Here is a 15,632-nt window from a genome sequence, read left to right on the forward strand (position 1 = left end):
TCCTGCAGCAACCAGCAAATCTATTTGCATTCATCCCACCAGTCTCCCAAATGCTTCTTCATATGTAGATGTCTTTAAATCCACAATCATAGCCAGGGAAGGACTTGTACTAAGACCACTGCTTTCCTTTTGACATATAATAATTATAACACGAACTTTGGTGTACATAGACAAATGTAATACAATATATTCTGGGAGGAAAATTAAGAGCAAATATAAAGGTCCAATTTTAAAATGAATGTAGCACCGTTATGTGCACAAATCTTTGACGGTAGAATACAGGTTAAGAAAGTGAGTGCAGAAAGATTTATTAATGAACCTGTCAATCCTTGAAAGGATTAGAGTAGAGAAACTTCAAGCAGCAGTAAATCAGAGATTGGAAGCTTTAGAGGGCGTAGCTCATTCAGATTTGCTATTTGAGTAGAAAAGACACCGACTCACGCAATTGGGTGCTTTGAGCAGCAGCAAATCGGAGATCGGAAGACTGAGAAAACATGGCTCACTTAGGTTTGTTGATTGAGTAGAAATGGCAGCGACTTGTAGCAGTTTGGTGCTTTGAGCAGCAGCCAATCAGCATTCAGGATTGATTGGCAAGAACAAATTAAAATAAGGCGGGGCAAGCAGAGTGGTCATTGTTGGAGTGGCCATCATTGGACTGGTCATGGAGATAGTTTAGGCTTTAGCCCTTCAAGGCTTCAGTGAGGAGAGGCATCAGTGAGAGAGGGCAAAAAACCTGTAGGTGGAGCTCCCCCCTCCCCCCATCCCATAGTTCATTGTTCTTCCTTCTTTACATTTGCTCAGTTAGAACGGTAGAGATGGATCGTGGAATGCTCCTCTTGCGGGATGTGGGAAGGCAGGGTGTCTCCAGTGTCCCTGACAAATACACATGCAAGAAATGCATCCAACTGTAGCTCCTAATACTCTGTGTTAAGGAGTTGGAGCTGGAACTGGATGAATTCTTGATCATTCAGGAGGGTTATAGATAAGAATAGAGGGGTAGTTACACCAAGGTTCAGGAAACAGTCAGGAAGGGGAAAAGGGTTAAACAGCCAGTGCAGAGTACCCCTGTGGCCATCCCCCTCAACAACAGTTATATCACTTTGGATACTGTTGGGGGAAAAGTGACCGAGCAGAGGAAAGTTACAGTGGTCAGATCTCTGGCACTGAGTCTAACTCTATGAGTCAGAGGGGAAGGGGGAAGAAGAGGCAAGCCGTGGTGATAGGGGATTTGTTAGTTAGGGGAATAAAAAGGAAGCTCGGTGGATGAGAATGAGATTCCTGGATGGTATGTTACCTCCTGGGTGTCAGAGTCTGAGACATCTCAGATTGAGTCCTTAGCATTCTCAATTGGAAGGGTGAACAGCCAGAGATCATTGTGCATACGGTATCAATGAAGTAGGCAGGAAGAGTGACGAGGTTCTGTAAAAGGAGTTCAGGGAGTTAGGTGCCAAGTTAAAGGGCAGAACCTCCAGCGTTGTGATCTCAAGGTTGCCACCCATGCCAAGTGCGAGTGAGACCAGAACGAGGAAGATTATACAGTTTAACACGTGGCTAAGAAGTTGGTGTAGAAGAAGAACATAAGATTTTTGGATCATTGGGTTCTCTTCCAGGGAAGGTGAGACCTGTACAGAAGAAACTGTTTACCCTGAGCCAGAAGGGGACTAACATCCTAGTGGGAAGGTTTGCTGGTGCTGCAAAGTGGAGCTTAAACAAGACTTGCAGGAAGAAGGGAACCAGGGTCCTAAAGTAGTTAGTGGAGAGGCTGCGGAGACAGACCTTATTAAGAACTCAAAGTCAGGAATCGAAAGGTTGATCACAGTGCAACTGGTGTCCTGAGCTGTGTATATTTCAATGGAAGTAGTATTGCAGGAAAGGTAGATGAGCTCAGGGCATTATCAACACATGGAATTATGATATTGTAGCCATTAGTGAGACTTGGTTGCAGGAGGGGCAAGACTGGCGACTCAAAATTCCAGGGTTCTGTTGTATTAGACGTGGTAGAGCAGAAGGGATTTAAGGAGGAGGGCTGATGTTACAAGTCAGGGAAAAGGTCACAGCAGTGCACAGTCAGGAGAGACAGGTGAATTCATCTTGTGACGCATTATGGGTGGAACCTAGAAATAAGAAGGGTATGGCCATGTTAGTGGAGCTATATTACAGAACATGAAACAGTCCAAGGGATTTAGTAGAACAAAATTTGTGGAGAAATCACAGCCCATCGCAAGAAACATAAGGTTGTTATAGTATGTGATTTTAACTTTCCACATATTGACTGGGACTCCTATACTGTAAAAGGACTAGAAGGGATGGAGTTTGTCAAATGTGTTCAGGAAAGTTTCCTTAATCAGTACATAGTCATCCCAACAAGAGAGTGTGCAATTCTTGACCTGTTATTAGGGAATGAGACAGGGCAAGTGACAGAAGTTTATTAGGGGTATGCTTTGCACAATATATTAGCTTCAAAGTATATATGCAAAAAAGATAGGCCTGGTCCACGCTTTGAGATTCTAAATTGGAGAAAGGTCAATTTTGATGGTATCAGAAGGGATCTGGCAAGTGTAGATTGAGACTAGCTGTTTTCTGGCAAATGTGTACTGTGACGTCAAACCAAGTTATCAGACGATTTGCCGAGGCACAGCGACAACTCACGGATACCTCCTCTTATTTACCCCTCGATCGTGACCCCACTAAGGAGCACCAGGCCATTGTCTCCCACACCATCACAGACTTTATCCACTCAGGAGATCTCCCATCCACTGCTACCAACCTTACAGTTCCCACACCTCGCACTTCCCGTTTCTACCTCCTACCCAAGATCCACAAACCTGACTGTCCTGGCAGACCTATAGTCTCAGCTTGCTCCTGCCCCACCGAACTCGTTTCTGCATACCTCGACACGGTTTTAACTCCCCTTGTTCAATCCCTTCCTACCTATGTTCGTGACACTTCTCACGCTTTTAAACTTTTCGATGATTTTAAGTTCCCTGGCCCCCACTGCTTTATTTTCACCATGGATGTCCAGTCCCTATATACTTCCATCCCCCATCAGGAAGGTCTCAAAGTTCTACGCTTCTTTTTGGATTCCAGACCTAATCAGTTCCCCTCTATCACCACTTTGCTCCGTCTAGCGGAATTAGTCCTTACTCTTAATAATTTCTCCTTTGGCTCCTCCCACTTCCTCCAAACTAAAGGTATAGCCATGGGCACCCGTATGGGTCCTAGCTATGCCTGTCTTTTTGTTGGCTTTGTGGAACAATCTATGTTCCGTGCCTATTCTGGTATCTGTCCCCCACTTTTCCTTCGCTACATCGAAGACTGCATTGGCGCTGCTTCCTGCATGCATGCTGAGCTCGTTGACTTTATTAACTTTGCCTCCAACTTTTACCCTGCCCTCAAGTTTACCTGGTCCATTTCTGACACCTCCCTCCCCTTTCTAGATCTTTCTGTCTCTGTCTCTGGAGACAGCTTATCCACTGATGTCTACTATAAGCCTACTGACTCTCACAGCTATCTGGACTATTCCTCTTCTCACCCTGTCTCTTGCAAAAATGCCATCCCCTTCTCGCAATTCCTCCGTCTCCGCCGCATCTGCTCTCAGGATGAGGCTTTTCATTCCAGGACGAGGGAGATGTCCTCCTTTTTCAAAGAAAGGGGCTTCCCTTCCTCCACTATCAACTCTGCTCTCAAACGCATCTCCCCCATTTCACGTACATCTGCTCTCACTCCATCCTCCCGCCACCCCAATAGGAATAGGGTCCCCCTGGTCCTCACCTACCACCCCACCAGCCTCCAGGTCCAACATATTATTCTCCGTAACTTCCACCACCTCCAACGAGATCCCACCACTAAGCACATCTTTCCCTCCCCCCCCCGCCGCCTTCCACAGGGATTGCTCCCTACGTGACTCCCTTGTCCATTCGTCCCCCCCATCCCTCCCCACTGATCTGCCTCCTGGCACATCCTTGTAAGCGGAACAAGTGCTACACATGCCCTTCCACTTCCTCCCTTACCACCATTCAGGGCCCCAGACAGTCCTTCCAGGTGAGGCGACACTTCACCTGTGAGTCAGCTGGGGTGATATACTGCATCCGGTGCTCCCAATGTGGCCTTCTATATATTGGCGAGACCCGACTCAGACTGGGAGACCGCTTTGCTGAACACCTACGCTCTGTCCGCCAGAGAAAGCAGGATCTCCCAGTGGCCACACATTTTAATTCCACATCCCATTCCCATTCTGACATGTCTATCCACGGCCTCCTCTACTGTAAAGATGAAGCCACACTCAGGTTGGAGGAACAACACCTTATATTCCATCTGGGTAGCCTCCAACCTGATGGCATGAACATCGACTTCTCTAACTTCTGCTAATGCCCCACCTCCCCCTCGTACCCCATCCGTTATTTATTTTTATACACACATTCTTCCTCTCACTCTCCTTTTTCTCCCTCTGTCCCTCTGACTATACCCCTTGCCCATCCTCTGGGTTCCCCCCCCCCACTTGTCTTTCTCCTCAGACCTCCTGTCACATGATCCTCTCATATCCCCTTTGCCAATCACCTGTCCTGCTCTTGGCTCCATCCCTCCCCCTCCTGTCTTCTCCTATCATTTTGGATCTCCCCCTCCCCCTCCCACTTTCAAATCTCTTACTAACTCTTCCTTCAGTTAGTCCTGACGAAGGGTCTCGGGCTGAAATGTCGACTGTACCTCTTCCTAGAGATGCTGCCTGGCCTGCTGCGTTCACCAGCAACTTTGATGTGTGCTGTTATCAGACGATTGATGCTAATGAGAGAGATGAGGGAGACAATGGAGAAACGTTCAAAATGTTAATGACAGAGGAGAGAGAGATAACGGAAAAGAAACACAATTCACAATATTGACAGACCGGTTGCTTTGAACCTGAACTGTTTGAAGTTTGATGGACAGGCAATACCCCAGCAGGGGGATAAAAAGAACAGGTTTGCTAAGGCACGACACACCACGAGATAACGAGACCCTGGAAGAGCGGTGTGCCCCCACAAGTTGGTGGAGTTTGGAGGTCCGGTTCGCGGGAACCAACCATGGATGCACAGGGTGTAAAGGTACGATCGGTGGGAACCTGGCGTGTGTGTCCGCCCTTGCCTGGGTGCCGGGTTCACCGCGGAAGAACGATCGTATCCGGAATGGAGGGGTCACAGTCGGTGACCACAGCGGGATAGAAGACATAAAAGGGTCCGCCCGAAACCAACTGCGAAGAACATCAAAGGTCTGCCTGAATCAAATTTGCATCTCTCTCTCTAACGGCACAACAGCGATTACTGCGAACTGCACTAAGCTGAACTGAACTCTACGTCACTTAAGACTGATCATTTCACCCTTAGACTGCGATAGAACTTGGTTGATTCCTATTACCCTAGTTCTGTGTACATGTGTGTTTTATCATTGCTAACCTGTTGCATTTATATCCTTACGATTAGAGTACTGTGCTACTTATTTCTTTAATAAAACTTCATTCGTTTCTAGTAACCCAGACTCCAACTAGTGGTCCATTTCTGCTGGTTTGGCAACCCAGTTACGGGGTACGTAACAGTACTCAATAAGTGGGAGGCCTTCAAAAGTAAAATACTGAGAGTACAAAGCTTGTTTGTGCCTGTCAGAATAAAAGGTAAAGATAACATGTATAGGGAACGTTGAGTTTCAAGAGATATCGAGACCCTGGTCAAGAAAACAAAAGGAGGTGCACTGCAGATATAAGCAGGTAAGAACAAATGATGCGCTTATGGAGTACAAGAAATGCAAGAGAATACTTAAAGAAATCAGGAGGGCTAAAAGAAGCATGAAGTTGACCTGGCATACAAGGTGAAAGAGAATCCTAAAAGATTCTGTAGAGATGTTAAGAGCAAAAGGATTACAAGGGACAAAATTGGTGCTCTGGAAGATCAGCATAGTAATTCATGTGTGGAGCCCAAAAAGATGGGGAAAGATCTTGAATGGTTTTTTTTGCATACGTATTTACTCAGAAGATGGACATAGCATCTATAGAAGTGAGGCAAAGCGGCATCAACTTCATGGACCCTATACAGATAACAGAGGTGGTGGTGTTTGTTGTCCTGAGGCAAATCAGGCTGAATAAATCCCCAGGGCCTGACAAGGTGATCCCTTGGCCCCCACGGGAGGCAAGTGCAGAAATTGCCAGGTGCCTAGCAGAGATATTTAAATCATCCTTAGTGACAGGTGGCCAGAGGATTAGAGGATAGCCAATGTTATTCTACTGTTTAAGTAAGGCTGTAAAAATAAACCAGGAAATTATAGGCTGATAGGCCTGATGTCAGTAGTGGGCAAGTTTTTGGAAGGTGTTCTAAAGGACTGGATATATAGTATTTGAAGAGACATGGACTGATTAATGATAGTCAGCATGGTTTCGCGTGTGGTAGGTCATGTCTAACCAATCTTGTAGAGTTTTTTTTGAGGAAGTTACCAGGAAAATGGATAAAGGCAGTGCAATGGAAGTTGTCCACATGGACTTTGGCAAGGCATTTGACAGGGTCCCACATGGGAGGTTGGTCAAGAAGGTTCAGTCGCTCAGCATTCAGGGTGAAGTAGTAAATTGGATTAGACATTGGCTTTGTGGGAGAAGCCAGGGAGGAGTGGTAGTAGATGGTTGCCTCTCTGACTGGAGGCCTATAACTAGTGGAATGCCACAGGATCAGTGCTGGGCCTGTTGCTGTTTGTCATTTATAACAACAATTGCGATGATAATGTGGTTAACTGGATCAGCAAATTTGTGGATGACTCCAAGATTAGGGGGTGTAGTGGAGAGCAAAGAAGGCTATCACGGTTTGCAGCTGGATCTGGACCAGCTGAAAAAATGGGGTGAAAAACAGCCGATGGAATTTAATGCATACAAGAGCGAGGTGTTGTACTTTGGTAGGACCAACCAAGGTAGGTCTTACACAGTGAATGGTAGGACACTGAGGAGTGTAGGAGAACAACGGGATCTGGAAATACAGGGCCCATAATTCATTGACGGTAGCGGCACAGGTAGACAGGGTCGTAAGAAAGCTTCTGGCATACTGGCCTTCATAAATCAAAGTATAGAGTTCAGGAGATGGAATGTTATGTTGAAGGTGTCTACAACATTAGTGATGCCTAACTTGGAGCACCGTGTGGGGTTTTGGTCATCTATGTACAGGAAAGATGTAAACAAGGTTGAAAGAGTACAGAAAACATTTACAAGAATGTTGCCAGGTCTGGAGGACCTGAATTATAAAGGAAAGATTGAATAGGTTAGTATTTTATTCCTTGCAGCATAGATTAGAATATTGAGAGGAGATTTGATAGAGGTATACAAAGTTATGAGGGTATAGAACGGATAAATGCAAGCAGGCTTTTTCCACTAAGGTTGTGTGGGACTACAACTAGAGGTCGGGGTTAAGGACAAAAGGTGAAAAGTTTAAGGGGAACATGAGGAGAAACTTCTTCACTTAGATAGTCATGAGAGTCTGGAATGAGCTGTCAGCACAAATGGTGTATGCAAACTCGATTTCAACGTTTAAGTTTGAATAGGCCCATGGATGGTAGAGTTATGGAGGGCTATGGTCCCAGTTTACATCAATGGGAATAGGCAGTTTAAATACATCGGCATGGACTAGATAAGCCAAAGAGCCTGCCTGTATTGTAGTTCTCTATGACTCTACGTAAGGATGTTGCTGAAAGTGTGTTAAACTTGGGTTCAGATATTTCTGGAATGTTTTGTCCATTTCTGAGCACTATTTTTTTTTAGGAAAGATGTGAATAAATGAGAATAGTAGCTAGGACCTTTGACTTCAAAGCAGAGATAGTCAAGAGATGATTTCATAGAAGTTTCCAAAGAGATGAAACTGTTTTCAGTGATAGGATTGATAATCATGACAGATTTAAGATGACTGTTTAAACTAATAAAGGTGACAGCAAAACATTCATGAAGCTTGCAGTTGTGATCATGTACGAGAGGTTGTAAGGATGGCATAAGAATAGTCAATGTCTGCTTTCAAAAGTGACATTAGTGCGTATAATGAGGAGAAAGGTACAAGCTTATGGGAGTTGATTGGATTCCATTTGAAGAATGCTGGCACTGACACACTGTGGACAGTGGGCTCATTCAGCTTTGCAATTCTACATTTATATACCGGACCCTATCAAAAGTCTCATAATAGCCTTCACTGCTGTTCCAAGCAAAGCCACAATTTATGAAATACTGTAAACACTTTCAGTAAGAGCCACCCTTGTTTTAATCCCATCAAAGCAACCCCACCTTCCATTCTACAAGCGTCATTTGTCTCTTCAGTTTTGACAAGATGTCTCTGACCTGAAACAATGATGTTGTTTCTCTTCTACATAGATGTGACCATACCTGCTGAATATTTCCATCATTTTCTGTTTTTGTTTTATATTTCCATCATCTGTAAATTCAATTTTTCACTTTGAATAAGTGCTTGTTTTGAAATAAAATCTGACAATAATTGATTAGCAAAAGAAAGAGACAAAAGATTCTAGTATTTTCTTCACGGGAATATATATGATCGTTGTAACCAGGAACATTTTATTTAATCAACAGTAAAATCTGTTGCATCAGAGAATATTTATGTTCTTCTTCACAAGCCAGAGCTTCAGTCAACTTGGCAAGTGTAAAGGCATGGTAAACTTTATGACAAACATGCTTATTCTAATGATATGGAATTTATTGGACTAAAGTATGATCCCTTATAAATTTATAAATATAATTTAAATAAATAATGGTCCCTTACTCTAAATGCATACATAAGGCTGAACCACATATCTTCCATTTAGCGCACATCTGCCTTCACCCCATCCTACTGCCACCCTGCCAGAGATAGGATTCCTCATGTTCTCACCTACCACACCACCAGCATCCAGCACACAATTCTCCGTAACTTGCGCCATCACCAACAGGATCCCACCATCAAGCACATCTTTTCCTCCCCCCTCCACTCCCACTTTCTGCTTTCCGCAGGGATCGCACCTTACGTGATTCCCTTGTCCATTCATCCTTCCCCACTGATCTTCTTCCTGGCACTTATCCTTGCAAGCAGAACAAATGCCGCACCTGCCCCTACACCTCCTCCCTCACTACCATTCAGGGCCCCAAACAGTTCTTCCAGCTGAGGCGACACTTCACCTACAAGTCTGTTGGGTCATCGACTGTATCCAGTGCTCTTGGTGTGGCCTCCTGTATATTGGTGAGACCACTTCGCTAAGCACCTACACTCCATCCACCAGAAAAAGCATGATTTCCCAGTGGCCACAAATTTTAATTCCACTTCTCATTCCGACATGTCAGTCCATGGTCTCCTCTACTGCCGCAACAAAGCCACACTCAGGTTGGAGGAGTAACGCTTCATATTTCGTTTGGGTAAGCTCCAACTTGATGACATGAACATCGATTTCTTGAACTTCCAGTAATGCCCCCTTCCTTCACTATTCCGATTTCCTTCTTTTACCTCATCTCCTTACCTGCCCATCACTTCCCTCTAGTGCTCCTCTCCCTTCCCTTTCTTCTATCGTCTTCTACCCTCTCCTATCAGATTCTCCCTTTTCCAGTCCTTTATCTCTTTCACTAATGGACCCCAGCTCTCTACTTCACCCCTCCTCCAACTCCCAGTTTCACTTATCACCTCTACCTTGTGTTTCTTCCTCCTCTCTCCCCACCTTCTTACTTTGATTTCTCATCTTTGTTTCTTCTGTCCTGATGAAGGGTTTTGGCCTGAAATGTTGACTGTACTCTTTTCCATAGATGCTGCCTGGCCTGCTGAGTTCCTCTAGCATTTTGTGTGTGCTGCATAAGGCATGAAATTTGGTTTTAGTTTATTTTCTTAATGGCTGACACCAGTGTGAATAAAATATCCTGCCCCAAACACAAATTCATTCAAACACAATCAACCTAGTTTAATCAATTCAACTTGTAATTGAACTCATAAATCAGATTGCTTATACTGTAATTAAAACAATGTAAACTGCCAAGGAAAATGAGTAAAAGACACAGACATTTCAAAGACATGAGACACATTAAAGGCCTAAATTTATGAATATAACATTCAGCAAGATTTTAGTATATAACTAGACAACGGGGTGACCCGTTGGGGCACCCTTTGAGAGAAGGGTAGTGCAGTCTGATGTGACCAGAATGAACATTAAATTTTCCTGAATGCTATTGGTATCGCTTTGCTTTGGAAACTGAAGTAGAAAACCTCAGTTTATTAAAGAAGAATGACTCATAGCAAAGCAAATATAGCTCCTCCTCATTTAACGAAGTATCATTTCTGGTTTATCTGCCGCCCTTGTGCCTCTCGTTGTCATTCTGGAGACGTGCAGTCCTTTCATTCCCCGTCTCTTCATCTCTTCTGCTGTTTGTTTTTTGTCTCTGATCCTGGAGACGTGCATGCCTCTTCTCCTCTGTCTCTTCTTCTCTCATCTTTTTCTGTCCTGACTCTTTGATCCTGGAGTCGTGCGGCCCTGGCCTCATGCGATTCTTGTTCTCTCCCTCTCCTTGCCGCTTCCCGATGACGTTTGGCGTCAACTCATGAGCATAATGTCCCCCTTCCCTTTCCACACAGCATGATTAGGCTGACCATTTATTTTTACCCTAATGCTGGATAGAAGATACGAAGCAGTAACACCAAAGGATGCTGATTATTCTTGATGATGTGGTTGGCGCTCTCCTAAATGGACGTGATATAGTCACCGCTGTCCTTTGACTGCAGTGAAGGGTTTTATGGGTGTCTCGAAGTACATCATTACAATAAGATTTAATTATCTCTTATTGATGGGTGGCAGTTAGATCTGTCCCAATCCTGCACATGCTCATGGTGATAAGCAGAATGTGACCCCTTGAAATAGAGCTGCCCTGCCCTTTTGCTCCGGTAGGTGTCACTGCTGAGGCTGGCCGTGCGCATGCGTCGGGCTGTCGCATCCTGATTTCCATAATGGCGGATCGGTTCTCGGGTGAATGTGAGCCCGCTGATTTTTGCAACTGAGCAATTGTATACGAATACATAACCCTGAACTTTGCCTGCATTCTGTAAGTTAGCGCATTTTAATTAGATTTAGCCAAAAAAAAGTTTTGCTGTAATGCACCGTTTGCGCTAATCGGAGGTCACAAACAGGCAGATAGAGCATTAGTTTTAGTAGTATATAGAAAACAAGGACTCTTATGAAATAAAAACAGAAAACATCAGAAGCATTTCACAAGTCAAGCAGCATTTGTGAAAAACAAAACAGTTATCATTTCAAGTTGAAATTCCCTCTTCATAAGTGGGATGACAGAAAAATACTCGAGTATTATTTGCACAAATTTATGGTGACACATGGGAGCAGGTAGGAGGTGGGGAGAAAATCAAGAGGTTAGTCCTTTCTTGGTAAAATACAGTACTGCTATTGAGAAATCCCTTTCCTTATTATTGCACAAAGTTTTCTAATCTTGTAATACTTCTAATTCTGGATACTGCTTCTATATCTGAGTTGAGAAATAACTGAACAGTCTGCAACCATTTGAAAATCTCACACAAGAGGAAAACAAAGTTCATGTTTAATTGCTTTTCTACTATACATGAATAACCATGAACACATCCAAACCAAAGTGTACTCTGGGGCCAAGGTGCAAAACGCAGTACCAAAAGTCACACACAGCACAAGGCACATATAAGATAGCAAGAGCATTTATCAGTAAAATACAGTCACAGAAAAAAAAATATGGCCCAGGACACTGAGTCCATGAATATTTGCAGGAGTCTGCAGTCAAATACAATACAGCTCATCTTCTGCCAAGCAAACACTGGGAGGCAACACCAACTCCAGCTTGCACACTGCGCCACACTGCCTCCAGTGGAGTACACAGACTCAGATACCCCTCTACTGGGTGGCTGTAAACAGGCGACACTGCAGCTTGAAGCCTAGTCTTCACTACAGCTGAGACCTGCCATCCATCCCTGCGGTCCACCAATAAATCAGTGAATCAGACCTGCAGCACTCCACATTAATAATGTCCAATAGGGCCTTGCGATCACAAGAACAGCAACCGTCAATCATTTGCTGTTACACCGCACACCACCTTCACGGACTGACTCCTCTGACGCAGGCAGCAACATGATCCACACCAGGTCCAGCTCCTTCAGTTTCTCCACCAACGAGCAACTCACTGATGGGGTAGACCTGCAGTACTTCAAGGTCTTAATAAACCAGCAGTATCTTGCCATCGTAAAAAAAAATGTTTAAAAAGGACTATAAAAACCTTTGGTTGACCCCATAGAAGCCGCTGCGATCGATCGCGCCGCCATCTTACCAGAAGTAGCTACATTCCAAAGGGGGCAATGCCCCAGGGAATGCTAACAGCAATATCTTGGAGCTAAGATACTGACCTCCAATATTACCAAACATTTTCTTTGGTAGAGCTTTTTCAGTGACTTAATTTTTAATAGTGTTTCTTGTTCAGACACTGCTTTGATATCATGAGGAATCATCTGCATCTCCAGAATTCAGCCCTTTTGTCCACATCCATCCATTCCAAGTGCAGGCAACTTTGAGGCAATTCTCTCAGCAAGTCATATTTACTCAATCATCATAAGGGTTGTACAAAAGGGACAAAACAAACAAAACAAAAGCTACCTTGTGAGTACTTGAGCAAATTAACACAAAAATGCAACTTGCTCCGAGTGGCAAAACTGTCATGTGATTACCTGAGAAAAAATGCAACCTTTCTGAGTACTGAAATACCCAAACTTTAACTAATAAAGCAATGCCACAAAAGATTTTACATTATTGGACAGACTAACATGAATGCTATTTGGAAAAAAAGTTAAGTTATTTCATAATACTAATTTTTCAAGAAGCATTTTTAAATTATTGTGAATGAGCATCATACTGCTGGAAAGCAAATCAAACATGTTCAATGAACACAAACTTTTACTATTAACTTTCACTTAAATTTGAATACATACATCAGTCTAATAATCAAAGTACTACAAAGGGCAGAAAAAATTACCTGTGTTATCTGGTGAGCTCATGATTAAATGGAAGCACCTGCCACTCAGTGACTGTTCACAAGACACAAACTGATAGATCCTGCTGAGATTCAAGATGGAGATGATGCTGCTGATTCTCTACATTAGGCTGGATTCCCTTGCTACATCAGGTATGTGTAATTACTCTGAGCTGTAGTTCTGCATATCAAAAGAGAAACAAGGCCATAAGTGCGTCTTGCAATGATTTCATCCTTGGAAATGAGTAGCTTACTACAATTACAATTTTTCTGATATAAATATTAAGTAACACAATATATTATACTTTATTGTTGCCAAACAATTGATAACTAGAATGTACAATCATCACAGCGATATTAGATTCTGCGCTTCCCGCTCCCTGGATTACAAATCGATAGTAAATATTAAAAACTTAAATTATAAATCATAAATAGAAAATAGAAAAATGGGAGGTAAGGTAATGCAAAAAAAAAACCGAGAGGCAGGTCCGGATATTTGGAGGGTACGGCCCAGATCCGGGTCAGGATCCATTCAGCAGTCTTATCACAGTTGGAAAGAAGCTGTTCCCAAATCTGGCCGTACGAGTCTTCAAGCTCCTGAGCCTTCTCCCGGAGGGAAGAGGGACGAAAAGTGTGTTGGCTGGGTGGGTCGTGTCCTTGATTATCTTGGCAGCACTGCTCCAACAGCGTGCGGTGTAAAGTGAGTCCACGGACGGAAGATTGGTTTGTGTGATGTTAAAGAATAAAACATAAAATTACAGCTTATGTTCAATATGCCTTTTTCTTCATATGCTACCTAGGAATGTAAAGTTTTGAAAGCGCCCAATAATCATACATCTTCATGCAGTTTCATTTGAATCCCATTATAAATTACTGTCCACACTTCTTATGGAAATACATACATATGTCAAGTAGAATCAAACCACTGAAAGAAATGATAGAGCAGTATCAACTTTACATCTTCCAGACATTTGACCTTTACTGCAAAGAAACTTGTTTTTCTCAGTCAGTTCTACTTCTGTTTGGTATATTGGTTTATTTTGCTACTGAGTTATTGCTAACTAGACTAAAAAAAGCATCAAATGATGATGCAAAATTAGGACCATAAGACATAGAAGCAGAATTAGGCCATCCGGCTCACTGAGTCTTCTCCTGGCCTTCTCCCCGTAACCTCGTGCCTGAGACTCCCCCGCCATGAGAAATATCCTTTCCGCATTTACCATGTCTCGGCCTTCAACATTCAAAAGGTTTCAATAAGATCCCGCCCTCATCCTTCTAAATTCCAGCGAGTACAGACCTAGAGCTATTACACGTTCCTCATATGATAACCCTTCCACTCCCAAAATCATCCTTGTGAACCTCCTCTGAAGCCTCTCCAATGCCAGCACACTTTTGTTAGATGAGGAGCCCAGAACTGTCCACAATACTCAAGGTGAGGCCTCACCAGTGCCTTATAAAGCCTCAGCATCACATCCTTACTCTTGTATTCTAGACCTCTTGAAATGAATGCTAATATTGTATTTGCCTTCCTCACCACTGACTCAACCTGCAAGTTAGCTTTTAGGTTGTTCTGCACAAGGACTTGCAAGTTACTTTGCATCTCAGATTTCTGGATTTTCTCCCCATCTGGAAAATAGTCTGCACATTTATTTTTTCTACCAAAGTGCATGACCATGCAATTTCCAACATTGTATTTCATCTGCCACTTTTCTGTCCATTCTCCTAATTTGTCTAAGTCCTTCTGCAGCCTACCTGTTTCCTTAACACTATCTGCCCCATTACTTAAACATTGAGTTAATTTAGAAGTGTCTCAGTCAATTCTTCTGGATATGGTTCATATTACTGCATCCATAAATTCTACAAGAGACAGATACCTCGTGTAAGAGTTCCTTTCAAATTTTTAATAAACTTTTCCCAACTGTACTTCTGATTAAACAAAATAGAATCTAACTTCAAACAAGAGAAGATCTGCAGATGCTGGAAATCCAAGCATGGAAATCCATGCTGAGTTCCTCCAGTACTTTCTGTGTGTTGCATAGAATCTAACACAGTGGACCCCAACCACCGGGCCGCAAAGCATGCGCTACGGGGCTGCGAGGAAACGATATGATTTGGCGATAGGAGTCCGCTGCACCTTTCCTCATTCCTTGTCATTACTGTTGAGCCATTACGCATGCAAAGTCATTACCCGCACGTCATCCGTGTCAGCGCGGGAAGAAGATCAACTCCTCGAGCTTGCAAATGACGGCAGGCTGAAAAATATGTTTGACGTAACATCTCTGTTGGCATTCTGGATCTCAAAGTCAAGCACGAAAGCACTGAAAACGTTGCTTCCATTTCCAACATACCTCTGCCATGAATGCAACAGAAACCAACTTCCGTAATGGACTGGACATAAGGAACCCCGTTCGAGTATCGCTGTCTCCCATCACCCATCGATGGGACCATCTGGTTGCAGGGAAACAAGCATTCAGCCCAGGGCTCCCACTGATTCAGCGATATTGGTGTGTTGCAATGATTTTATATGTTCATACGGGGAAAATATGTGCTGTGTGTTTAATATCCAAACATTACTTAAAATGTTATGATGCTATTGACTTACTTATATAACCATATAACAATT

At 43.4% G+C, this 15,632-nt stretch overlaps 1 protein-coding gene across 5 annotated transcripts in view; it reads right to left on the minus strand.

Moving 5' to 3' along the window:
- The window catches only part of hdac5 (histone deacetylase 5), a 330,728-nt gene that overhangs the window by 242,850 nt on the left and 72,246 nt on the right, over nt 1–15,632 (minus strand). For 4 of the 5 annotated variants that reach the window (XM_063037383.1, XM_063037380.1, XM_063037381.1 and 1 more), the window contains one exon: nt 13,013–13,190. The exons of the other annotated variant lie outside the window; for it this stretch is intronic. In XM_063037383.1, coding sequence (XP_062893453.1) covers nt 13,013–13,034 — 22 coding nt within the window. In that variant the 5' untranslated portion in view covers nt 13,035–13,190. The remainder of the gene's footprint in view (nt 1–13,012; nt 13,191–15,632) is intronic. 5 annotated transcript variants of the gene reach the window in all.

The sequence above is a fragment of the Mobula hypostoma genome, chromosome X1 (assembly GCF_963921235.1).
Source record: "Mobula hypostoma chromosome X1, sMobHyp1.1, whole genome shotgun sequence".
Classification (NCBI taxonomy): Eukaryota; Metazoa; Chordata; class Chondrichthyes; order Myliobatiformes; family Myliobatidae; genus Mobula; species Mobula hypostoma.